The following is a 27,352-nucleotide window of genomic DNA, read 5'->3' as shown; positions in this document are numbered from 1 at the left end:
ATGGTCTGAGGGTGGGAAAAGGACAGTGGGGTGCCTTTGGCAAAAGACAGTAAAAGGGATGTTGAGTAGGCAAAAAAACAGCTATCCACTTCATTCCTTTAAAACATAGAAAGGCAAGGTCATAGAGTAGAGAAAACTTGGACTTGGCATCAGAAGGACTGGGTTCTAATTCTGGTTGTGGAACCCATGGGATATTGGGCATATCACTTAACCAACTCCCACAGAGTTTGTTTCCTTTCTTGAAAAATAGAATTATTTTTCTGCCTCCCCCACACACTCATTGAAAGGGAAAATGAGATAATAAATGAGAGTATGGTTTGAAAATTGTAAGTTTCTTACACCTGGAAGGTATTATGATTATTTATTACATTTTTCCAGTCAGTATCTTGCCCAGTGCCCTTACACATTGAAGGTTCCCATTAGGTATTTATTAATTGCCTGATCCATGATATGGAAACTCACGTCACTCTGGGTCCTTTTCCAAAACTTTGTACAAGCAAAATGTTTTGGTGAAATATTCATTCAACATTAAAATTCAATGACACTAGGAATATGCAGAGCAAGCTATCTTTCGACCTCATCATTCAGATCTCAATTTAAGTATTACTTCCTCAGGGGAAACTTCATGGTTCATCCCCAGTCCCCCAATCAGGGCAGGGCCTCCAACCTGTTTTACAACACTTAACACAATTCTAGTTTAATGGTTACTTGTGAAATTCTTGTTTAATGCCTGTCTCCATCATTGGCCATGAACTCCATTGTGCAGGCACCATGGCTGTATTGTTTGATGTTGCATCCTGTTGTGCATGGTACATAGTAGGAAATTAAGAAACATTTGTTCAATGAATGAGTAAATTCATGAGATTAAGTGGAACAAGGTCAAGTGGACTAGGAAACATACATCTAATTTCCCCTTTCTGTTCTCCTAATTTTTAAAAAAATATTTACTTATTTATTTATTTAGCTGTGTCGGATCTTAGTTGCATGCGGGCTCAGTAGTTGCAGTACATGGGCTTAGTTACCCCGCCCGTGGCATGTGGGATCTTAGTTCCCTGACCAGGGATCGAACCCACGTCCCCTGCATTGGAAGGCAGATTCTTAACCACTGGACCACCAGGGAAGCCCCTCTCCTAATATTTTTTTCCAAGCCCTCCAGGGACCACGTCCTCATGACTTACAGGACTGCTGCTAAGTAGAGAAAGAATGGGTAGTTGACTAAGCATGTCCCTTTAAGGACACACAATCAATGACTATTCAGAAATAAAATCCATTCACTCTGACCTATGCAAGCTACATCTCAAAAATTCAGAATAAATGTATTACGGCAATTACAAGATGTATAATCATTAATTTACTCTAGAATAATAGTTCTAAATTTTATACCTGTGTATGTCCTAGTATGTCCTAATGCTTCTCTCTGCCTCAAAACTGTGACAGAACTAGGCAGTTCATTCCTGGAAGCATATGCATTACTCCCGGCCACAAATTTGATTACAGTGGTTCAGAGCAGGGAAGGAGACTTCAGAGACAAATTATTCCTTCTTACCCGCCTCCACCCTAAATTTCATTTACATAATGCAGTTCTTAGTATAAATGAAATGAGTCAGCATTGGGGAAGACAAACTGAAACGTGACTTCCATACCAAAGGCAACTTTTCTTTCTGTCAGTCTTAGTGAGTAAATGATCTTCTAAGTAATAGAATTTTTGAAAAATAGAGGTCAGCATGCAGTTAGGTCATAAATATCTATGTGCAGAATTTTTTTTAACTTTTAATTTTGGTAAAATACACATAACAAAAAATTTACCATTTTAACCATTTTTAAGTACAGTTCAGTGGTGTTAAGTATATTCACATTATTCTGCACCCATTCCCCAGGCCTCTTTTCATCTTACAAAATAGAAATTCTATACTCATCAACAACTCCCCTTCCCCCACTGCCCCCATCCCCTAGCAACCATCATTCTACTTTCTGTCTGTATGAATTTGACTTCTCTAAGCACCTCATCAAGTTTCCAGAAACATACAGTATTTGTCTTTTTGTGAAAAGTGTCCCCTCCCTCAAAGCCCCAGGGCAGGCCAGGCCTTTTACTTGAAAGGGCTTGGAGTGGGAGGTCCAGGGTCTGCTCTTTCACTCTGCTCCCACTCCAACAACCTGGAAGGAGGTGGGAGGCACATTCTGGTTCTGAGATTCTCTGCATCACTCCCCTCTTTTCAAGGCTTAATTCCAATTGAGGGCTGAACTAGGCTGTAGACAAGGCAGTGGCCTTCTACGTAATTGGCTGGGTGGTGGGAAGTCCTCTCTTCTTGGGTTGGCATAGTGCCTGGGGCCATGTTTTTAGCACCAGCCTGATCCTCCAAGGATCCCTTGAAGAGAAGCAGCCATAGCTCCCTTTGGCCCTTCGAGCTCTGTCTGTCTCCATATCGTCTCCAGGAGGGGTGACTTTACTTGCCCAGTGGCCCCAGAGGCAACTCCCGGCTCCTGCCCCCCACCAACCTCTGAGATCCTTCTTATGAGACTGATAATGATAATGATCTTTTCTAGGCCCCAAAGGCTGAGGGGGACTGCAGTGAGGTATCCCCATCCTTTCCTCAGCTACTGCACATCACTGGTCCTTCTCATCTACTGGGCTAGGTTGCTCCAGAAACCTCCAAGTGGTTTGATATGATTTCAGATCCACTTGTTTATGACTAAAGTGAAGTTGTTTTAATCCACTTGTTTATGGCAAAGGCAAAAAAAAGCTGTTTTTAGAAATAAAGTTGTTTCGGGCTTCCCTGGTGGCGCAGTGGTTTAGAATCCACCTGCCAATGCAGGGGACACGGGTTTGAGCCCTGGTCCGGGAAGATCCCACATGCTGTGGAGCAGCTAAGCCTGTGGGTCACAACTACTGAGCCTACGGTCTAGAGACCATGAGCCACAACTACAGAGCCTGCGTGCCTAGAGCCTGTGCTCCGGAACAAGAGAAGCCACTGGAGTGGGAAGCCTGTGCACCGCAACAAAGAGTAGCCCTGGCTCGCCGCAATTAAAGAAAGCTCACGTGCAGCAACAAAGACCCAACGCAGCCATAAATAAATAAATAAATTTAAGAATCTTTCTTTTAAAAAAAAAAGTAAAGAAATAAAGTTGTTTTGCTATAAGAATGAAGTAAGTTGTGTCAGGATGTCATTATCTCATCTGTTGTCATCGATAAGCACCCAGAAGCTCAACTGCTGAGGGGCCCCACTGGGGGCTTATCAATAAAAACAGACTAAGAAGCAACTGTGGTGAGGAGTTTGTGAGGACTATCCGAGAGTTTTGAACTGGGCAAGGTGACTCTTTGCTGACCTAACAACTCTCTGAAGACCCCTGGAGCATAAGCTTCTGCTGGTAAAAGTGACTCTTTTACCAGCACTGGCGAAAGCTGTGCAGGGACCCAGCAAAGATCATATTGCACCTCAACACCAGGCTTCATTCCCTAACAACATACTCTAGCAACAGGGGACTTTCCACTTTCGTTTAGCTGGCAGCTGGACATCAACTTGTGGTTGGCTAAGCCAAGTCTCCTGAGAACCAACCGCATAGGAAAGATACACCTCAACTGAATTTGGACTTTCTCTTATCTCCCCTTGCCTGGAACAATAATGTAAGCAATCTATCATCTGGAGTATGTTATTTCTTTACTGGCTTATTAAGAGACATATCCAGTATGCTATTGGCTTGTGAAATTATAATTCCCACAGTGAACCTATAGTAGATAAAATATTAGCAAAGACAGTCTCAGTCTCTGAGCATAATTTGGCCCAAAACAAAACACATCTCTATCTCTATGTTCATCTCTGTCTCTATTTGTATATCTCTCCCTGAATAGATATGCAAGAAACTGGTAACAGTGATTGCTTAAAGTAGGGAGTTAGGAGTCAGTGAGAGGTTTACTTTTCACCATATATACTTTTATATTGTTTGAATGATATTTTTTGAGGGATATATATATATGAAGGTAATGAATTCAAAAGAGCTTTATAAATCATACAGCATCGTACAAATATGAGGGTTTTACTGTTACTAGTATCTACCAGCAGCAAGATCTCAAGCATGAGTCTTTGTGAAAAAGTTGAATGACTTAATTTAGTACTACGTATGTTAGAATGAGTCCTTTAAATTAATTTATTTAAGTCACTCTTTGAAATATTTAATGACGTTGGCAAATACTCGAGGTGAGTGGAAAAAATACAAAAATTGCACAGGTGTCTGATTCCAATTTTGTGTATTCCCTGTGTAAACATACATATATTAAAACAGACCGTAAGGAACCATCCACAGTGCTTTGACGGGGAGAGGGGAGGCATGAAGTGTTAATTTTCTTAACTATATTTTTCGATATATCCCACATTTTCTACAACAAATTAACAAATACTATTTGGAAAGAAAAAAATCACAAACCTTCAAACTTGTCCAGAAATGAATTTTTAAAAATTTCGTGAGAATGATTTGTTGCAGGACGGAAGGAGACAGGCGAGCAGCCATGAGTAGTGCTAAGGGAAGCATGGAACCCTCCTTCCAGGTCCGGAAGTCCATTAAGAACTACAAGGAGAGGCGAGAGAGATGTTGGCCTCCACTACGGCTAGAGCGACCCTGAGAAGACACAGGAACTTCCGGGGCGGAGTTCTCTGGTGTTTTCATTTCCGTGGGGGAATGTGGGCTGCTGGCACCGTGAAAGTTAGTGGTTGCTTGGCTGCCTTTTCCGTCACTTTGAGACGGTGCTTGAAATTGGGAGCGGCAATGGCAAAGAGCAAGTTCGAGTACGTGCGGGACTTCGAGGCTGACGACACTTGCCTTGCCCACTGCTGGGTGGTGGTGCGGCTGGACGGCAGGAATTTCCATCGGTGAGCGAGCTGGGCTCAGGGTTGCGTGGTTCGCCAGTGCTTCCAGAGAATGCGACGCATTTGTCGCAGCCCCGAGCTCATGGTTACCGGGGTAACTCGGCAGCCAGTGAGCGCGCGGCACTGAGCATCACTCTGCGTGCTGGCTACAACCGGCTTGAACGCGAGCTGGGTGGGGTAAATGAGACACGGTGCTCCCCTAGTGAGGAGCTGGCTTGGGGTGTCCGTTAGCAAGACTGTGGTGGAAAAAGTCACTCTCGGGCCCATTATTTCAGCTCTTCAACAAATTGACAAGCTATTTTGGTAGGTATCTTTGAGGGCTGACTGTTTTGCGGCCCTTTCTGGCCTTGCTGTGGGCACCACTGTAGAGTATGTTGTTTCATTATAAGTAGCAGAACACATGGACTGGATTCAGGAGGGAAAAAGTCAGAAAAAAAGAAAAGTGTAGCAGGAAGATGGGAATTTAAGTCTTAAAAGTGTTATTTTAGTAATGATATTGTAGTGAACATTTATTGAGCACTTCCAAGGAGCCAGGCATAGTTATATTTATCTCCCTCTCATCTTCAGGAGAATCCTATGAAGTAACTTTATCCCCATTTCACTGAAAAGGGAATGGAGGCTTAGTATTTATGTTACTTTTTCTCAGTTGGTTAGAGCAAGAAGAACTAGAGTTCTTAACGAAATGGATCAGGTTGTGGCTACTGGAATGTCTGGACTCACAGCATACTCATAGCACTCTTTGAATAGCCTCTTTGATCTGTGGTATTAATGACAGGCTCTCTTCCACCCATACCCTTTTCCCTCTTCTTTTTCCCTTATGAAGGTTTGCTGAGAAGCACAACTTTGCAAAACCCAATGACAGCCGTGCTCTCCATCTAATGACTAAATGTGCCCAAACCGTAATGGAAGAACTGGAGGATATTGTGATTGCATATGGGCAGAGTGATGAGTACAGCTTTGTGTTCAAGCGGAAAAGTAATTGGTTTAAAAGAAGAGCCAGGTAATTTTGTGGCCTAGCTCCTTCAGAATATTTCCTACCAGCATTTGGCTTCTGCTTATCTTAATCACAAACTTACAGACTGTAGTATTTGCAACTGCAGAATGTATGTATATAACAGGTTAGACTGTTGTACTTCCATCTGATACCTGAGCATTCTGTATACCTCTTTAAGTTTTTCTCTGTATTCGCATCACCTTAGCTTCTAGACTGATCGGGCATTGAACGTTAAGACTAGAAAGAGAAACTAAAGTTTTAGTTAAGGAGGATCTCAGTACAAATTAGACAGATCTGATATTTGATTTGGCAGTATATTGAAACTCTCACAGGAAACAGATCATGTAGTGAATTGGGATGTTTTTAAAACAATGGTTCCCCTCCTTCCAAGACTTGAAAAAAAACCTCTTGAACCATAAGTTCACGTCACATGCTATGGAAGAACATTTGACATTAGTAAATTACTTATAGGACTAGAAGGAGAGACAGGCTGCATTTTAAATATATAACTGAAATACTAAAATAGTTTTTCTTGACCCATCACTCTTGGCTTGCTAGACAGTTTGTGTTATCTCTCTGTTACACCCACAGACCCTGTCATGGTGTTGAATTAATATCATGTATTTTCTCTTTTCTTGCTCCACCCACTGTGCCTTTTGCAAGTAAGTTTATGACTCACGTGGTCTCCCAGTTCGCCTCCAGCTATGTGTTTTACTGGCGGGATTACTTTGAGGACCAGCCCCTTCTGTATCCCCCAGGCTTTGATGGAAGAGTCGTGGTGTATCCTAGCAACCAGACCTTAAAGGACTATCTCAGCTGGCGGCAAGCAGATTGTAAGTGAAACCAAATAAACAGATGTAGTTAAACTACTGATTCCTTATATTAGAGGTGATGATCTGATACATTTTTGGCCCATGTATTTTGTTTGGAATGCAGTATTGCAAGTTTTTAAAATTAGTTGAAAATACTTGAAAAATTGGAAGGTTTTATGTAAATACTACCTATTTCCAACTTTTTTTTTTTTTGGAAAAATCAGATCTGGCAGTACTAGGTCTATATTCCCACTTAGTATTGGTCAGAACCTGCGTAGTGACTACTGCCTTTATACACACAGACACACACACACATAAACACACACGCAGGCACACATTCATGCACATAGGAGCCAGTGTGCCTCAGCCTCTACCATTCCCTGTTGTTCCCTTGGGAACTCTGCTTTACACGCCTATGTTTGTGCTGGCTTCAGTGGGTATTCAAGTTGTGACCCTTCCTTACATGACCATGGTGAAATGTTTGTTAGACTTTTATTCATTTGGTATGTCTTGATTTTGCCAGGAGAACTGGAAGAGAGGTGGGAATAATGTAAATCAAATAACTTGGAAAGTATTCCTTAGCTTAATGCACAAGTTAACAGATTTGTGTAAAGCACAACTGAAATGACAGGATAAAACTGTTAGGAAATAAGTTTCTTCTGCTTGACCACTTCCCCGTGTTCCCTGTGTATGGCTTTGCGCAAGTAATTATATGTCTCTGCGGGAGAGAGGTGGGGTTCCAGTACTCTTTGAAGGGTGAATATTGAATAAAGATTCTATGTGCATACACAGTGCCAACTATGTTTTCTTTACAGGTCACATCAATAATCTTTATAATACAGTTTTCTGGGCACTTGTACAGCAGTCTGGATTAACACCAATCCAAGCCCAAGAGAGATTACAGGTATAAAGATCTTACTGCATTAATACTTAAGGGGGGACAGTTTACGCTCTCTCATGACATTTGGCCTTCTTTTTAAGCTCTTAAATTTTTACGGTTTTGTTTTGAAAAGATAGAAAGATCATACTAGTAGCAGGTCTGCTGCTTGCTTGCTTTGTGACTGTACATCAGTTGTTACTACTCCCTGAGCCTCAGTGTCCTCGGCTGGAAAATGGAATTAATGGCTCTACACTCCCACATGGTAGTGCTTAGCTGGAGCTGTGTATAGGCTGCCGCCTATAAAGGGCACATGCTCTTCTTTTTTTGTCAGCCCCACCTGGCTGCTTCATGATTGTCAATCCCTGCTGGGGACCTGGAGTTTCTTGGGGTTAGGACTCCTGTGTATCATTAAGAGTTTAGGCTCTGGGGGTCAAATAATTGTACTCAGAGGCTTTTGTTTAATTTTATCATCTCTGCCTTAGTTTTTAATAGGTAAAATGTACAAGATAGTAGTTCCTACCTCATAGGTTTCTGGTGAGAATTAAATGGCATGATGCATGTAAAACACATAAAGGGTAGTACAGGGCACACTGTAAGTACTTAATAAATACTGGCTCGTATCATTAGATGACCATGCTACTTGTAGGAAAACTCACCGTGAAATGAGATGATGTGTTGTATTAGGTCCTAATACAATGCCTGGGACGTTAAAATGACGCAGTAAATGGTGGTCATTATTAACAATCATGTTAAAGTTGCATATGTAGCAGTAATAGGAAGACTGGTAGATCTAGCCAGAGTTTGGAAGTATTGAGATCAGATTTTGATTCTTATACGAATAAGAGCACTTTTGGTCTCGGAAAATTTATATAATCTTTCTAAGCTTCAGAGCTCTCATCTCTAAAATGGAGATGGTTATGAGGGTCAAATAATACAAAAGCTATCTAGTACAGAATTGGTACTCTTACTATTAGTTCCTCTCACCCCATCACAGTAGTGACTTGTAAAGGCAGTTATTTGCTACAAAAGAGATTTTATGAATTTTGATATTTAAATAAGATTTGAACTGCTTTTAAGATGAAAATTCATTAACGCCTATATGACGTTTGATGAAATGCTTCCACTTCTTGATTTGTTGTGGAAGTTTAGGTAGAGAGTGGAATGGATAGGTGGGGTTAGGGGAGAGAAAAGACCTACAAAGCTTTTTATATGTGTTTTTATTTCTTCAGGGAACTCTTACAGCAGACAAGAATGAGATTTTATTTTCTGAATTCAACATCAACTACAATAACGAGCCACTGATGTATAGGAAGGGAACTGTGTTGATATGGCAGAAGGTAATGCTGTTATGTCTGAGGAAAAACGGAGGTCAGAAGGAAAGCCTGTGCCCATCCCAGGCTTTGTCTTGCCTGCTGCCTGTATGCTGATGTGACTCCAGTCACTAGCACAAATTAGACCCTTTCCAAAATGAGATGCTATAGATTATTATTATGGATGCTCGTTTTGTCAGTTTGTCAGTGAGCATTGTGATCTGGACTCCCCCGTTCTGTAAGTAGAATCACAGAATTTTAGAATTATTACACTTTTCCATGTCATAAGCTCTCCCCAAATCTAATCAAACCCCTTTAAACAGGTAAGTGCAGATATGAGAATTTTTGCATTCAGAGAACATTTAAAAAAATAATTTCTCCCACACTGGATAATTCCATTAAATGGTCCATCCATCCCATGAGAACTGTAACATAAGGAACTGATGTTGCATGTGAGGGTTCTGTCCCTTGCAGAATGTTTGAGGGCTTCCCTAGACATTCATACTTAACTTAATATTCTGTCTGTGCATTCACCTGTATCCTTAATTCTACCAATATTTTTGCTCTGTTCCAGCTCCTGGGCATAATGAAGTCTCTAAATTTATTTCCTTCTGTCTAAAGTATTTTTTTCTGAAATGAATGTTTTCAAGTATTAAGGGGTATTAGGTATCCCACTGGCAGCTTCAGCTCTTTTATTAGTATTTTTAAAACATTTGTTTGGCACAGACTCGGATCCTTCTTAATGCAGGTGGGAGAGCAGAAATGTCTTTAATTTTATGGTTATTGCTAACAAGGAACATAGAATCCCTTCTTTGTTCCTAAGGTCTCCTTTCAAAATATAGCAACATAACTTTTTTAAAAAGTATTTTAGTTGTAAAGAAATTCATGTATGGTGAGAGATATACATATATCTCTGATATATATATATATATATGTTCATATATATATATATATATATATATATGCCTGAAAATACGTATTTGTCAGAAGTATATAAAGTAAAAAAGTAAACTTCCCCCACTTCTCCCTCTTCTCTCCCAAACCGACTCTCTAGTTAATGTGTCAATATTTTAACTTTACCTATAGGTGGATGAAGTCACGACAAAAGAAGTTAGGCTGCCAGCAGAAATGGAAGGAAGAAAGATGGTGGTGACCCGGACCAGGACTAAGGCGGTGCCCTTACACTGCGATGTCATTGGGGATGCTTTCTGGAAGGAACATCCAGAAATCCTACATGAAGACAGCTGACCCTTTGCTTTTCATTACTAGTGTGCTTGACCATGCAGGGTCCCCCAAGTCTCCTGGCCTTAGGTGGCCCTAGCATCTGTGCCATGCAGAACAGTGTCCTGGGAGTGACATGACTCTGGTTGGGAGGGGAACAGAGAAAGAAGGGATGAATGTGGGTGGTGTATCTTGTTCTGCTTTAAGTGGAACACCTATTTTTTGGTGTTGAAACATGGTTCCTTTGGTAGAAGTACAGTTTTTTAAAAATCATGGTACTATTTTTATAAAGCAAGAAGTATTTTATGCCTTGCAAAATGAATCATTTTTAGATTGTGGCGTAAGCTTTATAAAAACTTGTCAAGCTCTTTTCACCTATGATAGAAGATGAGCCCAAACTTTACTCTTTTCCTGACCCAAGGTCATTACCCCAGCAATTCTCTCCTCTCTGTTGCTTCATCAATTTCCTCCTTTTTTTTTTTTTGGCGTTACGCAGGCCTCTCACTGTTGTGGCCTCTCCCGTTGCGGAGCGCAGGCTCAGCGGCCATGGCTCACGGGCCCAGCCGCTCCGTGGCATGTGGGATCTTCCCGGACCGGGGCACGAACCCGTGTCCCCTGCATCGGCAGGCGGACTCTCAACCACTGCGCCACCAGGGAAGCCCCCTCACCCACTTATTCTTAACCACAGAATCCAGTGACCTTGGTCACCTTGCCCACCTATCTACTTGCATTCATCTTTGGCAGACGTGGAGTTAATATGGGTTGATGACTGCCTGATGCCTCTGAATTCAGGAATTCCAGGGCAAACTCAGGGCTTTGTGCCAATCTCCAGATTGGCAACTTGAGCTGAACAAATGAGTTGTAGTTCGGATGTCCTTGTGTAAACATTCCCTAGATTTTGTGGAGTTGGCAGCCTGATCATCATGATCATCTTGCCAGGGGCAATGATTACAAGGCCACTTAACCTCTTTCTAAGAAGAAAGAGAATTACCTGTTTATGTGGGAGAAAGAAAACAGCGAGAATGAATGAACGAGGAGGAAGAAACATTTACTCTCTGTCCTCTAGACACTTCAGTTTTGAAAGTCACCTTCCTGTGGACTTCCTGAAAAAGATTCTCAGGTAGCCTCTGGATAATCGGAACAGTGACATTTGAGTTGGAGAACAGAGGGACCAACCCTCATCTTGGGGTCACAGGTAGCAGGTGGCAGAGGAGTCCTAATAGTTTTGCCTGCCGACGGGCCAGTGGAATTGGGTGAGGAGCAGCAGGAACTGCGTGTCGCCAAGCCGTTGGCCTCTGAAGGGGGGAGGCAGTGGGGGTAGGTGGTCGAGAACTCATGTCTCCTCTTGTCCTCATTTCATGTTGTAGAGGAAGAAGATTAATTTGGCTCTATAAAGAATTAACTAAGAGACAGCCCACATCCCAGTGCCTGGTCTTGCATTGTAGAATTTACAGCCAAGAAGAAAATGTATTTTTGAAAGGGCAGCGGCTGGTCTCATCCCTCACCAATTGACACCCCATCTGTCAATGCCTTTTTTTCCTTTCCTGTTCTCTTCGCTTCGTGGGAATAGGAGACATGGCTCATGTTTGGTAATTGATAAGATTTCTTTGAGAGAAAAAAATAAAGCTTTCAATTCCCTTGGCCTAATTTTTCATTTGTTTTTTTTCATACAAACGCAGTATGAGTCCAACTTTCATGTGTGTGTGTCTTTCCATAAGCCAGGCTCACATCCCTTCATCACAGTGGTGGTTCACAGACTTCTGAATGCAACAAATTTACTTGAAATACTCATTTAAAATGCCAGTTCTAAGCTTTCCCCATGAAGATTTTGGGGTTCAAAGGCTTTTGGTGGATAATGGTCAATGTACCACACTTTGTGTAACAAGGCCCAGATATGATATACCTAGGCTAGTACACTGTGATAGGCCAAGTAAGGCAATAAGAATGTAGCTCTTGATTGGCAAATTTAACTTAATTGTAAGTAAATTATAGCATTTTATATCAAAACAAATATAAGGTATTAGTACAAATTTTTAAGACAACTACCCACGGAAGTTTTGTGTTCTCTGTGGGTGCTATGTGATACCACAAAGGCTATCACTTGATTTTGTTACAAGACGGGGATGTGCACTTGCTCGTTTAATTGCCAGCAGTTTGCAGGTTTGACGTTTGTGTTGGGGCAGGGGTTTTGAGCAAAGGAATGACCCGGGTTTACCTATTGAGTTATGTAGTGCTATCAGAAGCATTGTTGGTAGTTTTTATGTTATCTTTTTTATTTTGCATCATGTATTCTAAAGTATACTTCACAGCTGTATATTTTCATCCTGCTCTCTAAGAGAATAGTATTCTCTGCGGCTTCCTTTCCAGGTCTTAAGGAAACTTTAAAATATGCACAAAAGCAACTAGTATAGAATTAATACCAATTGATAGCAGTTTGGGAGAGTGGTGACAGGAAAGTGTTTTGTGTGGCCTGTAGGTGACTGGAAACACCTTGGCTCTGCTGGATGAGGGGGTAATATCTGGGCCTTTGGTGTAGCGTAGACTATTATTTTAATATCAAAAAACAAAAAATATTCCGCTGAACAGAGGCTCCAAAATACAACCAGGTTTTGAAAATCTTGTTATCTTGTCCTCCAATCGCGGCATCTTCATTTCCTCCAGGTGCTAAGCAATGCTTACAAGATCAGTGATAGTGAATTTGCCTTAATACTAGCGTCTTTCTGGTGTATGCGTAAATTTCTTTTTGCAGAGGGTGTAGGAAATGCAGTACCAGGGTCCACCCATCATCCTTCAGTTTCATTGTACACTTAACCAATATTAGTTAACATTCACAGAGCATTTATTATGCGCTGTATATGCAGTATCTCTTCATTCTTTGGACAATTCTGTGAGGTAGGCAACCATTTCTACATCTCAGATGAGAATGTAAAGAGCCAGAGAAGCTAAATAGTTGGAGCCCACCTAGGCTAAACCCCAGTGGTACTCGGCATGAGAGCAAACTAGGGCATTCCTTGCCCTCTTTCCCACTGCTTCCCGCCAGCGCAAGCTAGGAGTAGAGCGCAGTTCCAGAGAGCAGAGAAACACCTGGGGAGCTTGTTAAGATGCCGGGCCCGGGCTCCACCCCCAGGGAATCCGCACCACTAGGAAACACCCAAAGTGATAATGATATAGATGGGGGAAACACTACGTTAGAGCCAATTAACCTCTTCCCCGAACGCTGATGCGCTGCGAGGACCGGGCGGGTCGCAGCCGCTCGCCACGCCCCCGGAGACGCAGAGCGCGGGCAGATGCTGCCCCCTGGCGGCCAGGCCGGCGCAGTGAGACCCGCGTCGCGGCTGCGCAGTGCCGCCCTCTGGCGGCCCCCTCTCCTTCCCATCGGCCTCAGCTTGCGGGCCTTTCAAACATGGAGGAGCGGGAGAGGGGGGCGAGGTCGGCTCGTGCCGGCAGCCCTGCGCGCCCGCCCAGCCCGCGGCTGGATGTCAGCTCTGACAGCTTCGACCCACTGCTGGCCCTGTACGCGCCTCGCCTGCCTCCCATCCCCTACCCCAACGCGTCCAGGGCCCTTGGGCAGGACCCGCCGCCGCCCGGACATCCCCGCCCCGGACCCCGAGCGCATCCAGCGCCTCCGCCGCCTTATGGTAGCCAAGGAGGAAGGGGACGGGGCCGCCGGGGCGCGGCGGCGGGGTCCGGGTCGGAGCAGGAAGGCGCCGCGCAACGTGCTCACGAGAATGCCCTGTGAGTCCGGCGGGCGGGGCTGGGGCCGGGTCAGCTGTCGAGAAGGCGGCGGCCCTGGAGGCGTTTGCGGGGTGATAGCGGCTTGGTGCGGGTCTGCGTGTATCGGGGGAGGGTCTTGGTGAAGGTTGAATAGATAATCAGCGACTGTGGGGAGGGTCAGCTTGAGGAGTGAAGAAGGGTCTGTCTGAGCTGCGGGGGAAGAGTGGTAAGGCTGTGGAGGTAATAAATAGCCGTGGGGAGTGTCTGCTTGGATAACGTGAGTAAAGGTGATGGGGTCCACGGAACTGCCCACAGAGGTGATGAGGAGCCTGCAGAAAGGATCTGCAGGAGTGATGGGGGGTCCGGAGAGGTGGTGGGCCTGGAAACGGGACCTCACAGGTAGGGTTCGCAGAGGTGTTGAGGTCTTGGGACCACACACGGTGCGGGGAGGGAGGGCATAGCCAATATTAGGGGTGGGAGAGTGCTTGGTCATTGAGATTTGGGGATGTTGGGATGCAGTGTGAGGAAATCTGTTCAGGTAGCACAGGAGACATGATCCCACAACCCCTGCACATTAGGTGACAGCTCGTTCTCAGTGCTGTAAGCAGGAGAAGGGCTGCAGGGTGTTGATATACCTATGTTCACATTAGCAAATCACGAGTCCTGGAATGCAGCAGGCACAAAATGCCAGTGAAGCACAGACGCTATTTTACGGCCACTCTGCCAGGCTGAGTGCAGGACTGTGTCTGTCAGGCTCATACTACCATATGCACAGGTTATTTCATGTTCTGAAGGTGTAAATGGCACAAGGGAATTTCTTGCGGCCTCCTAACAGATCCTTAGAGTAAAGCTGTAAAAAGCAGAAGTTGCTAATGTGTGTTAGGTCTTGTATAAATGGAATAAAAACAGCCCAGGGTTATATCTTTGTCATCTGGCAAGCAGTTCTGACATCTGCCCCATGGACACAATGACCTACTTAGCCATTCAGAGCATCTGTATCCTGATAGCTAAATCTTGGCATTATTAAATCACTGCCTTTGGAATGGAGGGTTGTGCTAAGCAAAGGAATATTTTGTTTCATTTCTAGAAATGTGTTTGTTAAGAGAGAAACATCCTGAAAAGCTGAGTGCTGTTAGGGGTGCCTTTGTCGGATGATTTACTATGCCGGAGAATCCCTGCCTGAGCTAGGGTTTATTCCAGTTTGCTTGCTCAGTAGTGGCACAAAGATAGATTATGCATGTTCCTAAATTAAGAGCACTTTGGGGGACCTTATTTTTCCCATACTTTTTGCCACTATCAGATCTTTGAAATGCACTCCAAGTCTCAGATTGTAGCATTTATTTCCATTTTGCCAATCATTGCTTTGCTTCCAAGATTTTCAAGAGGAAAGAAATATTTCTATGTGGTGGGTGGTTTTGCCTTTACCTGTGGAGCACTTTGCTATATTATTGGTATGAAAATGGGGAGTTCCCATGATAAATATATGCCTGGAATCAAAGCCTCAGAATGTGCCCTCGGCACTGAAAATTTTAATCCCACCACTGGAAACACTTGGGTGTACATGGTAAAGATGAGTAGATAGCACAAAGAGTTGATGACCTTCAGAAAGCAAAAAAAGTACAGAAGCATGGGTGAGGATTAGATTTTATCAAGAAATAGTTCATGTATGAGGTCAGCTTTAGGTCTTGAAGTTAAGGAAGGGCATGGTTGAAGATAACAGCAGTAATTTTAAAATCAGACTATTGAGGTATAATTTACACATAGCAAAATTCACTCTTTTAAAGTGAGTTTTGACAAGTGTATGGTCGTGAAATCACCACCACAATCAAGATACAGAGCAAATCCGCACCAGAAAGTTTCCTCATGCCCCTTTGTAAGTCAGGTGGTAACTTTATTGTTGTTAATTATAGCTGCTATTATTGAGCCAGTATGTGCTATACACAGTGTTAAGACCTTTAGATGCATTGCATCTCATTTTACCCTTGGATACACTTTTATAGATGAGGAAACTGACACTCATTGAGTTCAACTTCTTGCCCAGCATCACGAAACTAGTCAGTTTGCCGCTCATCCTGGGTTGTCCCAGTCCAGGGGCTATATGCTTAACCATTATGCTAGTCTCAGGAGAGGAAGAATACATTCTAATGTTTCCTTCCTTGCTTTTTTTTTTTTTTTGGTGGATGGAAGGTGCTGCTTATGTGGTTTGTGTCCAGATCAATGAGAACTGAATTTGGGTCCAGAAAGGGATTGGTAGCCAGGATGTTTTGAAGACCAAAGAGTTTTTCTTTGACTTTGTTATGAGAGAGAGTGGGAACCATGGTGTATGTTCTTAAGCAAAAGGCTTTGTAGGGCAAATGTTTCTAATTGCTGAGTTTCTAGTAGTAAAATGTGTTTGGGGAGGTAGAGTAGAGCACAGGCTCAGGGGCTTGACTGCTTAGGTTTGAATACTTGCTCCTCCACTTTCCAACTGTTTTACTTTAAGCAAGTTACGTAAACTCTTTGGGGCCTCAGTTTCCTCATAAGTGAAGTGAGGACAATAATAGAATCTAGTTGTGAAGTTTAAATTAGTTAACACATTTAAAGGTTTACAATTGTAATGTGGCCTAGCATGTAGGGAAATACTCAGTGAGTGTTAAATGTCACTGTTTTTATTGTTGTGGTTTTTATTAGTTTTAGACTGTCATAATTAAAAGCCCCAGGTCAGAATGCATATAACCTGCCAGTATTGACTGTTGGCTCAGCTGTTTACTAGGTAGGTAACTTTGAGCAAATTAGTTAAACCTGTTTGAGTTGTGAGGCTTAAATAATGTGTATAAAGTTAAACTTACCATAGGGCCTGGCCCATACTGAGGGCTCAGTAATTGGTGATAATGTTGGTGACAGTGACGATGATGCTGTTGCTGGTGTGAAGGAGGGGAGCTAGGAGACGCTTGAAGTGAACCAGCCATCTGATGGGCCCTGGACTGTATTGTTAGTTGTGGAAAGAGAAAAGAAAGGGCAGGTCTTAATTATTGAGAATCTATTGTTTGGACTTAGTATTGGCTACAAGCAGGGAAAAATAAGAGTGGGGTTAAAAATGACCTGGATTTGGAAGTGTGTGGCCCAAGAGTAATGGCAATGGAGAGCGGGATTTGGAAGAATAACTTTTTCAAAGATAAGGCATATGTGTATGTGTATATATATGTGTGTGTGTGTCTGTGTGTGTATCTATCTATATATATATCTAGAAGCCTGGCTCATATCCATTTGGAGTTTGTCACAGACACTGCTGCGAAGAGATTCAGACTGTGCCTTCTGATTCAGAATGTGAAGTTCATTTTTGTCTTGGCGTTTTGCTCTGATAGGTGGTGCTAGTGTTGTATTTTTGATCACATAAGGAGAGAAATACTCCCTGGAATTACACCTTATTAAATCTTTGGAAGAAAAAAAATCAAAAGAAAAGTACACATGTGAGGGTGGAAAACCTGTTTGCCATTTAATTAGAATAAGAGACAGTTGTTAAGATACATGCCTGTTCTTCCTCTCTGATTTAGGGGTGCATGGGGAGAAGTGGTGCCCCTATTTTCTTTCAAGTTAGAAAAAGGGTGGTCTTTTCACCCTTTGTGGAACATACACATGTATGGTGAGAAAGGGGAGTGAATGTGTATAGGTAAACGGAATAATCCAGGCATTGTGATCAGTTTCTAAGAAATTGAACTATAATGGCTTATTCCTTACATGACTCTAGAAGTTAACTAGTCTAACCTCATTTTATGAATGAGGAAATTTGGGCTTATAGAGAAAAAGTTGTTCGCCAAGTTCACACAACTAGGTATAATGACCTAACAGTTGTTCACAGTGCTTGATTTGACACTGTCGATAACACATATCCAGATATATGTACATACGTCTTTATATGTCAGAGGCTCAAAGAATTTTAAAAGATGGCTAGAGGAGGGATAGGTGATGAAGGTCAGACCAAGTTTCTCATGTTCCTTTCCAAGGCCACTGTTTCTGTCACTCTGCCTCCAACTGTGCCTTCTTGCTGAACCCTCAATCTGAGGGTGCTAAGTCACTTAATCCAAGCATATCTTCTTGTGTTAATTTATCACTGCCATCATTTATAAGCCAATCCATGAGTGAGGGGTAAGGAGGTTAAGAGTAACCACCTTAGTTATCCAAGTTGAAGTGCAAGACTTTTGTTCTCTTTTATGCCACTAGAAACAAAACAGAGATTTTTTGTTTGTTTACTGTCAATGACAATAACTTCCAAAGAACTGTGCCTTGCAAACTTGGGGGTAAGAATGAGACTGTGTATGTGTGAGTGTGAATGTGACTGTGAGAGAGAGAGTGTGTGTGTGCGCACGTGTGCTCACGCAGTTTTCTTTAGGGAGGTTTTATGTAGTATAGCCAGCATATTTTGAAGGCTAAGTTAACATGAAATAATAAAAATAAAATTCAGCCTTGCTCCCAAGCTCTGAAAATAAGAGTCCATCATAGTAAAAGCTGCAGTTTATAATCCCAGCATTCCTCCCATGAGTTGTCATACTGCTCTTTTTGTATGATGCTTATCAGCAATGTCATAAGAGTCAGATGCTCAGCAGGTGCCTTTATACCAGCAAGGCTTGGAATACAACCAGGCCTCTTCCTCCTAGTGTAAAGATGATATACACTGAAACACTAGTGGCCCCAGAGAGCTCGTGCATGAAGTAGCTCAGACTTGAGAGGCCAAAAGGCCATTATTTCTTAGACGATTGCATGTGTTTCAGGGCAAATGAGTTACATGGTTCATTTCCTTTAAACCTATGACGAGGGTTTTTGTTCTTTGGAAGGCTCAAGCTGGATATGTGGTTCATGAGCTTTATCCTGAAAAAGGTTGTCTTAACAGGGCATAGAACTGAGAAGAATCTAGCTGCTGATGCACACATTTAATGTAGTATTTCTTTTTTTCCCAAAAAAGTTTTAAAATGATGGTGCCTCTTAGAATCAGTGACATCATAGAAATAGGGTAGAGAGGTAGTGAAACATTTGGATGTTGGCCATACAGCTCGTTTATCCACGTTCCAGGGAATCTTGTTTCGATTCAGTGTGCATTGCCTACGCTAGCCATTTTGCCCACTGGGCCTTCCTGCTCCTGTGGTGTGGCTGACACTACACCGTGTTGCCTTGTGTTGCTGGAGATGGTTGGGTGGTCTTGGTTGTTAGTTCTGGGAATGAGAGCAGGTGTTCATGCTGTGCTGACTGTTCTTCTTGTTTCAGTGCATGAAGGCAGCCCTCTGGGTGAACTCCATCGTTGTATCCGGGAGGGGGTGAAGGTGAATGTTCACATCCGCACTTTCAAGGGACTTCGGGGCGTCTGTACGGGCTTCCTTGTTGCATTTGACAAGTTCTGGAATATGGTAATTAAACCTTTCTCAAGGGGCTGGAGAACCTTCTAGGGATTAAATTTTTCGTATATCTCAAGGACCTTATTCAGCAAAACCTCCAGAATAACTTCCCAGAGGAGGTAGAATCTTTGCACTCTCTTGGGCAATAACAAAAAAGTTCTTTTTATTGCTTTTCCCAAAGGCAGAGGCTTTCACCTGGAGTGATTTTGCCCATTCCTCCTTCCCAGGGACATTTGGCAATGTCATTTGTTTTGATTGTCACGACTGTGGGTTGGGGTACTAATGGCATCTAGTGGGTAGAGGCCAGGGCTGCTGCTGCTGCACGTCCAACAGTACATAAAACAACCCCCCCCGCCCCGCCGCCCTGCCCAACAACAAAGAATTATCTGGTCTAAAATGTTATTAGTGCCAGCGTTGAGAAATCTAGCCTTAAGGAATAATTACTTATTTCATCTTTTAGTAATTTTATGTTGATTTCCTACCAACTATTGTTCATTCATTTAAAAATATTTGCTGACTTCCCACTTTGGCTGGGCACAGTGCTAGGTACAGAAATTTCAGAAAGGAACTTTTACTCTACGGCTTTCGGAAAGACAGATGTGGATAGAGGGGAAGCAGACATATTAATAAGCCGGACACTTTGCATAGTGTTTCCTTGTGAAGGAGAGTACCACGTGCCCTCAGTCTTCTAGAGGCTTACTGTCTATTTACTAAACATTTGTAGGAGAGAAGGGATATATTATAGCACAACTATGATATGAGGCAGTTAAAATAACTTTGATAATAATAATAGTTGCTAATACTTATTAAGCCCTTGCTATGTGCCAGATACTGTACTAAGGGCTTTATATATAATATCTCAATGAATGAGTTGTGGGTCTATCACTGTTTTATTTCACAAATGAAGAAATTGAGGCTAGCGATTTTGGAAGATTGGTCCCAGATCACACTGTTAGTAAGTGAAAGGACCATGACTTTATCCTTTCTGGCTTCGGAGACCATGTTTTAAGCTGTATGGAATCAGAAAACCTGGATTTGAATCCTAGCTTCACCATTTGGTAGCTGTGTGACTCTAGGCCAAGTAATTTCTCTGAGCCTCAGTTTTCTCATCTCTGAAGTGTAGGGAAAATATTTTATTATAATTTTACCTTTGAAGGAAAAGATTTAAAAGAATATATTTGATAACAGTGGTGGTAACCGTAATACTGTCAGCTTATATTTGTAGGGTGATTCACACTTTTCAAAGTGATTTCTCATACCTGATCTGATTTGATCCTAATAGCTCTCCTGTGAGGTTGATCTCTCCACAACAAGAATTCACCAGCAATTCTGTGTGTTACCCTGGTTAATCTCTATTAATTGCTGTCATAAGACATACAGACTGAAAAGGGAAAAGCAGCAGTAGTGTTTCTTAACGTGTGGTCTGAGGCTGTCCTGCATCAGAATCATGGGGTTTTTGGTTCAAGTAGAAAGTTCCTGGGCTTCATCCCAGGATGAAGAATCTCTAGGAGGATAGCCTTAGATTTGTATTTTAATAAACTTCCCAGATATTCATGCTCCCTGAAATTTATGAACCTCTACCCTGCGTTGGTAAAGGCACCTTACCATAGGGGAAACCCATCTTACATGGTCATAGCCGCTTGGAATTCCTATTCAGAGGGTGCCACGTATTACCATTTGTTTCTGCCCAAGAGCTGAGTCACCTGTTAAGGTTAGTTCTGCTATAATTAGATGTTATTCTGCCTTTTAAATTTTTTCCAGAAAGCTATAAAAATAATATTTGAATGCTACCTTATTTTCCCCACTTTGGTCTGTTTTTCTCTAGGCACTTACTGATGTGGATGAGACCTACCGAAAACCTGTTCTAGGCAAAGCATATGAACGGGATTCTTCATTGACTCTCACTAGGGTAGGCAGTTTCCCCTGACTTTCTGAGTACCCAGCATGCTTTCAAGCTTAGGAATTAAGATCACTGAGCCCAGGGACCAGGGTTTCCAAGTGGAAAAGCTCTATTGCTATCAACCAGGTGTGCCTGGACCACGGTTTTCATTAGTCTCTTCCCATGCATCCAGCGAATCAAAAATGAGTCTGTGCTTCTTACTTGCATATTGTTTGAACAAGTTACCTCTTATAAGGTTTAAAAGTCTTTCAGTTTTATACAATAGAAAAAGTGGGTGCCTTTTCTCTTGACATATTTATTGATTTATCTGAGTTACAGCTAGAAATAGAAAATTCGTTACTAACTTTTTTTTGCCTCTCACTGCTGTGGCCTCTCCCGTTGTGGAGCACAGTCTCCAGACGCGCAGGCTCAGCGGCCATGGCTCACGGGCCCAGCCGCTCCGCGGCATGTGGGGTCTTCCCGGACTGGGGCATGAAACCGTGTCCCCTGCATTGGCAGGCGGACTGTCAACCACTGTGCCACCAGGGAAGCCCACTAACTTTTTAAAAATTGCAAAGCAAGCAGTCCACAGAGCATGATAAAGGAATCTAGGCTTTCTTCTACATATTGAAAGAGGGATGTTGTAAGCTAAAGGGAAGGCTAATACTTGTCATTGCTTTCCTTATAGCTCTTTGATCGACTAAAACTGCAGGATTCCTCCAAGAAGGAAACAGATTCCAAGTCTGCAGTTGAAGACTCCACTCTGTCCAGATACTCCCAGACATCCACCTGGAAGGTGGCTTCAGTGTGGGGACGAGGAGACACTGACCGGGGTTCACGCAAGCGTTCCCGCTCCGTCCCTTCTTCCCTGCAGGCATCGGCAAGGGAGGAGTCCAGGTCAGAGCTGTCAGGGAGGACTACACAGACAGAAGGGTCGAGTGCGGGAGGTACCTTTTCCAGGGCCACCACCCTTTCCAGGGGCCAGCCCCGTAAGAAAAAGCGAAAGCCCAAAGTGGATTACCAGCAGGTATTCACTCGACACATAAATCAGATTTTCATTCGAGGCGAGAATGTCCTGCTGGTTCATCTTGCACAGTGACCAGCTTGGCCTCACTTGAGCTTTGGTTTTTAGAAATAAAATGCATGAATCGCTGCTATGCTATATCCTAGTATCCCAGTGAAGCTATGAGTTGGAATGATTCCCTCTGGTCTGCCATGTGCAGAGCATAGAGCCAGGCTCGGGCCTTCTGGGAGATGAGGTCCCTGAAGGGGAAACAGGCCTTGAGAGGGTGGGTGGGTGTGTGCATTAATATCAAGGCAAAAGCTGTACAGAGGTACATGCATCTTATTTGGTATCGTGGTCTACTTCAGACACTCAAACCAAATACTAGATTTGAATTAGGGAGCATGGTATGAATTGAATTCACTCCACAGACACTATAGCACAGTGAAGGAAAAAAACACCTCAAAAAGAATGATCTCATTTCTAAAAGCTAGTGCCCTGAGTACTCATAAATTTGTTTCTAAGAGTAGCAGTATAAATCACCCTGAGCCCTGAACCCACATCTTGTAACTGACCTTTGAATTTTGCTCTACACCATTCTCTCTTGATCAAGAAATGTAATTTGTTATCTTTTAATATCTATAAGATATAAGAAGCCCACCAATTTATGTAAGAGTGAAATTTGGGTAGGTCGTACGCTCAAAGCATCTAGCAATGAATGCTGTGTTTTTATGCCTCTCCACTTTATGGAAAGAGATATGGGACCTCGTTGTTGGTCTTCCTCTTGCCAGAGATAGCTTCTGCAGATGGTGTACCAGATGGGACTGTAAGATGCTCTTGTCCTTCTCTTTCACTTCTGTGGCATGGTGCTAGTGAATGTACCCTGTGTATTGCCCCTCTGTATATAGTGTGACCTGTCCTGTGAGCTTTATGTCAGGAGACTGTGACCTTCATGTCTGGCTTCAAAGAGTTCTGCGTGGACTCAATAATACACACTCATCATGTGGCCGAGAGTACTCTTTCCAGGCAGGGCTGGCCCCTGTCTAGAGTATCTTTTAGGATGGTTTCCATGAAACAGGGGTGCAGTTTTATTCCCTTGTTTCAGGCCAAAGAGGTTCTCACAAAGTACAGCGGTGGTGTCTGTAAGGGACACTTTACTCAGCCTGGCTTGAGTAACAGGAGCACTAGACCACCTGCTACTACTTCTACTTGAACCATATGCTTTTCCAATCACCAGTGCAAAATAGGCTATATCTTGACACAGACTGTTAGGCAATGTTGACCTTTTGTTTTGTTAGTTTATACATTATTTGGTTTTATTTTAGATAACTTAGGTTCAAAGTGAGAATGATAAATAGCTAACTAGTTAAAACGTTTGAAAAGAAAAACTTCCTCTGCTGTATTTGTCGTGTTACTTAAATAAGCCTTCTGAGAAGCTGGTGAATCAAGTTCCAGGAGCTGGGACTCTGGCTCATCATGTTGAGAGGAGAGCAGACTAACCCCTCCGTGCCTCAGTTTTTTCCCACCAGACACCTACCTCACAGGGGCACTGAGTAAAAGAATTTGGGGAAGGCATTTTAAAGTCTTTTAACACGTGTAAGTGCCATGAGTGATTTTCACTCACCCTGTTTCATAGCTTGGTAAAAGTTCAGTGTTTCATGAGCAAGGTAGGTGCTATATAATATCAGAGAGTAATCTCCATAGGTGTCACAGTTACGATCTTGTTATCAAAAAGCAGTGATATCTTCAGGAACTGTTTTCCATGTTCTGTTGCTTCCTCCTAAGGGACAATGGAAGTGTTCAGAAGAGTATCTTCAGTAAAGGAAGAGGGGCATTTCATTGCTGCCCCCCCGTATCCCAGCCCCCACCCTCTTCTGGTCAGGATGAGAGGGAATTCCACTGCACTTTCTGAGGGGTTTATATGACAGCACCGAAGGAAGGATGCACACCTAAAAACAACGCATCCCCAAAGGGGCATCTGTGGAAGTTGTTTTGTTTTGTTTATTTGATTTTGTTTCAAAATGCATTTTAAATATACTCTTTAGAGGCAGATTAGGTGCACTAAACATGTAGAGAAGTTCTAGGTTACAAACGCTCGTGAACAATTATCTTTGGAATCTGCCAGTCTAAATCTCTTCTAAACAGTATGTCTAAAATCTCAGTTCCCCAATTAGTAGTTGTCTTGTTTAATCATCAGGCACCCCTGCCTCTACCTCTTTACCAGTCCTCCCTGTTTGGCAGTCGCCATCGGTCTGTCCTCTTGTCCCTCAGCTAGAAGCTGTAATGGTTACTAGGTTTTCCCAATAAAGTGGAAATTTGGAATCAAAAGGAATATAATCAATTTCCATTCATTGTAGTGCCTGATTAAATCTAACCTGATTTATTTTAAACACATGCTCGTTTTCTAGTTTGCATTTAATTTTCATGTATCCATATAAGGATTGATTTACAGCTTTTCTGCCCAAGTTACCAATTCCGGATCTGAAAATTATTTTAAAACTGTGTGTCGGGCTTCCCTGGTGGCGCAGTGGTTGAGAGTCTGCTTGCCGATGCAGGGGACTCAGGTTCCTGCTCCGGTCTGGGAAGATCCCACATGCCGCGGAGCCGCTGGGCCCGTGAGCCATGGCCGCTGAGCCTGCGTGTCCAGAGCCTGTGCTCCGCAACGGGAGAGGCCACAGCAGTGAGAGGCCCGCGTACCGCAAAAAAAAAAAAAAAAACAAAAAAAAACTGTGTGTCATCTGTCTTATGTGCCCATATACCCCCATTTATTTGCTTGGTTTGGACAGTGATTCTGGAATGAGTATTATCTAGTAAATGTGCTGTTGTGTACAAAGCATGATAACCATATTTTTAGAGAAGTAATTTTTTTTAATTATTGCTTTTTATTATGGGAGAAATTGTTCAAAAGGAATGAAAAATATGTCCTAAAAATGTATATGCTGCTCAAAAATGTGGTCATCTAGGACATTTAAATAAGTTGCTATGGAAATAGCTGAAGTCTTCCTCAGAAGGCAAGAAAAGAAAAGGGGAAAGGAACAGCCAGAATGGTAGATTTCTGGAGGCCCCCCATCAACTCGTCGAGGGGGTCCTAAGCAGCCAAAATACAGCAAAACTGGCTTCTGGTATTCTCTAGGGATTTGGGCTTGAGACACTAGTACTTATTTTTGAACATTCAACTTTGATTCTTCAAAGTAATCTCTAAACATGGCAGTATGTTTTCAGGGCAGTTCACAGGGCAGACCTGTACACTTGTTGAGGTCTTCTCAGGAGTATACAGCTTTGTTAGGAAGTAACAAGGGATCAAGAAATGGAAGGTGTGGCTGCACCCCCAGAACGATTTCATGAGCCATTCTTTGTACACAGAGATGGTTCTACTGCTTCACCACTAGGAGAGACTGTACTTTAGGTTGTTTGTGCTAGTATTTGGGAAGTATTTCTGCTTCCTCTGAGAGACCATTTACAACAAGTGGGCCGTTTGTCCGATGGTTAGCTGGAGTTATCAGTGTCTAAGGCAGGTGGCCTTGGACTAGTTGGTTCCTTGCTCTCCGTGCATGGCACATGTCAAGTCAGAAAGCCTAGAAACCATTAGCGTTAAAGTCTAGGTGCATAGAATCCTTGCTAGAGTCGTTAGCGAATGAAGAAGGGCTTTACCTATCCTCATGGTGAAATAGTCCAGGAGTACTTTTAGAGATTGTCAGGCCATGAGCTATGAGCTGCCCTTCATCCTCAGAAGGCTTACAGAAACCTAGGTGTACTGCTTCTATCCCTTGAGAAAAAATGGAAACCTAACTTGATGTAGAGTGGCTATTTGTATTTCTGTTTGTACTGTTTCCATAGCAGCTGACATGGGCAAAACCATGAAATAGAATCTGTTCTGTAAATTACTTCTTTAAGTTTCTCTTAATTTTGCCTTTAGGAAAAAATTAAAATTATTCAAAGACAGCTAGCTGTCACTGGTGCTGCCCCAAAGCTTTCTAAGCCTTTGTGTATTTTTTATGAAAGAAATGGTTGCTGAGGGATGGTAAAGATTCACCTAAGAGTATCATGGTATAAATATAATGGTTTCCAGATGTTTTAATTTTCCTTTTCCTGTGCCAGATATAGAATGCAGTCGACCCCTTTTCAGTAGCTTCTGTTCATCAGCCTGTGCTCTTCTGGGCAGTAACTCCCAGAAGGCTTTTCTTAGTGATTGTAAGGAAAGAAAATCCCATCTAGGCCTGTGTGGCAACGGTGAGTGGTCTGTCATGACTTTCTGGCAAATTGAGTTGATGGATTTAAGATAAGCCTTTGGGGTTCCTGTCACAGTTTTCTGGGCTCTGAGGAAGGGTTGGGCCTCCTTTACTGTCAGTGTTTCGAGTATTTTTCAAATGTTTGTAAGTTCTCTTGCACTCCTCTAATAAAAATGAAAGCTCTCTGTCAAGAAATGGCTTTGGATGGTTTGGAGATCTGGGGGAGGGGGTGTGTGTGGAAGAAGTACACCTGAGACCTTCAGTTGGTCTTATTTATTTAGAATAAAGAGTAGTTTGATAAGCTACCAGAGTTAGTGCTTCTTTAAAAACATTCTCTGAAGAGATAGGAACTGTCCCTCAGGAAAGCCGTAAAAGCTGTTCCAAATACACTGCAATTGATTTTGATTTTTAGTCCTTCCGAGCAAATGTCTGATGTTATGTCTGATGTTATGTTTTTAGAGCTGTCGGTGGGTGGGGGGAAGTGTTTTTAAAAAATTTAGGGGTGATTGAAACAATGATTGTCTGGCTGAATTATGTGTGAGCTAAGTTCTAGGGCAGCAGTCCAGTTCTTTTTCTGTTGTCCTGACAGCAAAGCAGATAGTAAGCAGTGTCTTTAAAAGTGATTTGCTTATTTCATACTGACATCTAAAGGCATTAGCCTTCTGTTTGGCAACCCTGGGGATACCCCTCTGCACCGTGACTTATTAATGTTTTTTAGACAAGGCTAAACCTGGATGACTCTCTGTATTTATAGTTTCACTGTTCATATACCAGCTGCTAAAAGAAAAAACATGACTTTTATTCTTGTCTTGAAATTACTCCTCATTGTTAAATTCACCTAAACCCTTCCTCCCAGGAAGGGTTTAGATGGGTTGCTGCTAGTAACATCAGCTTGCAGTGTTCTTCTGCTTTAGGTATTTGTCATATGGGAGTCTGGAAACTGTAATAAATATGATTAATACAATATACTGGCTGCTTTGTGTCTGCTGATTGGAGAGGGGTGGATGCAGAGAAGGAGGCAGAGGAGTCTGTTACCAAGGGAAGACACTGATCTAGAAAGCTGAAACATCTCAGGCTTTCTGCAG

General features: G+C 42.7%; 2 protein-coding genes across 4 annotated transcripts; both read left to right on the top strand.

Annotated features, from left to right (window-relative positions):
* Window positions 1-4,650: 4,650 nt before the first annotated feature.
* Window positions 4,651-10,477, top strand: THG1L (tRNA-histidine guanylyltransferase 1 like). Of its 3 annotated transcripts, none has more exons than XM_024760150.1 (6): window positions 4,651-4,862; window positions 5,683-5,859; window positions 6,517-6,686; window positions 7,481-7,569; window positions 8,775-8,882; window positions 9,942-10,477. In XM_024760150.1, exons 1-6 carry the CDS (start codon window positions 4,672-4,674, stop codon window positions 10,101-10,103), a joined length of 897 nt encoding a protein of 298 aa, XP_024615918.1. In that variant the 5' UTR covers window positions 4,651-4,671; the 3' UTR covers window positions 10,104-10,477. The 3 variants fall into 3 exon arrangements, with proteins under 3 accessions (XP_024615918.1, XP_024615920.1, XP_024615919.1); XM_024760152.1 differs by having other exon boundaries at window positions 4,757-4,862; window positions 6,612-6,686; XM_024760151.1 differs by lacking the exon at window positions 4,651-4,862 and having other exon boundaries at window positions 5,762-5,859; window positions 6,521-6,686.
* A 3,002-nt stretch (window positions 10,478-13,479) lies between these two features.
* LSM11 (LSM11, U7 small nuclear RNA associated) lies at window positions 13,480-24,549 on the top strand. The gene is given in 5 exon segments (XM_024760153.1): window positions 13,480-13,628; window positions 13,630-13,811; window positions 19,029-19,168; window positions 20,982-21,065; window positions 21,724-24,549. Coding segments are annotated over 5 exon segments (966 nt in total). The 3' UTR covers window positions 22,135-24,549.
* Window positions 24,550-27,352: the final 2,803 nt, after the last annotated feature.

The sequence above is a fragment of the Neophocaena asiaeorientalis genome, unplaced genomic scaffold (assembly GCF_003031525.2).
Source record: "Neophocaena asiaeorientalis asiaeorientalis breed wild unplaced genomic scaffold, Neophocaena_asiaeorientalis_V1.1 scaffold336, whole genome shotgun sequence".
NCBI classification, from domain to species: domain Eukaryota; kingdom Metazoa; phylum Chordata; class Mammalia; order Artiodactyla; family Phocoenidae; genus Neophocaena; species Neophocaena asiaeorientalis.
The sequence above is the reverse complement of the archived record's forward strand: the minus strand, read 5'-3'. Positions and strand labels throughout refer to the sequence as shown.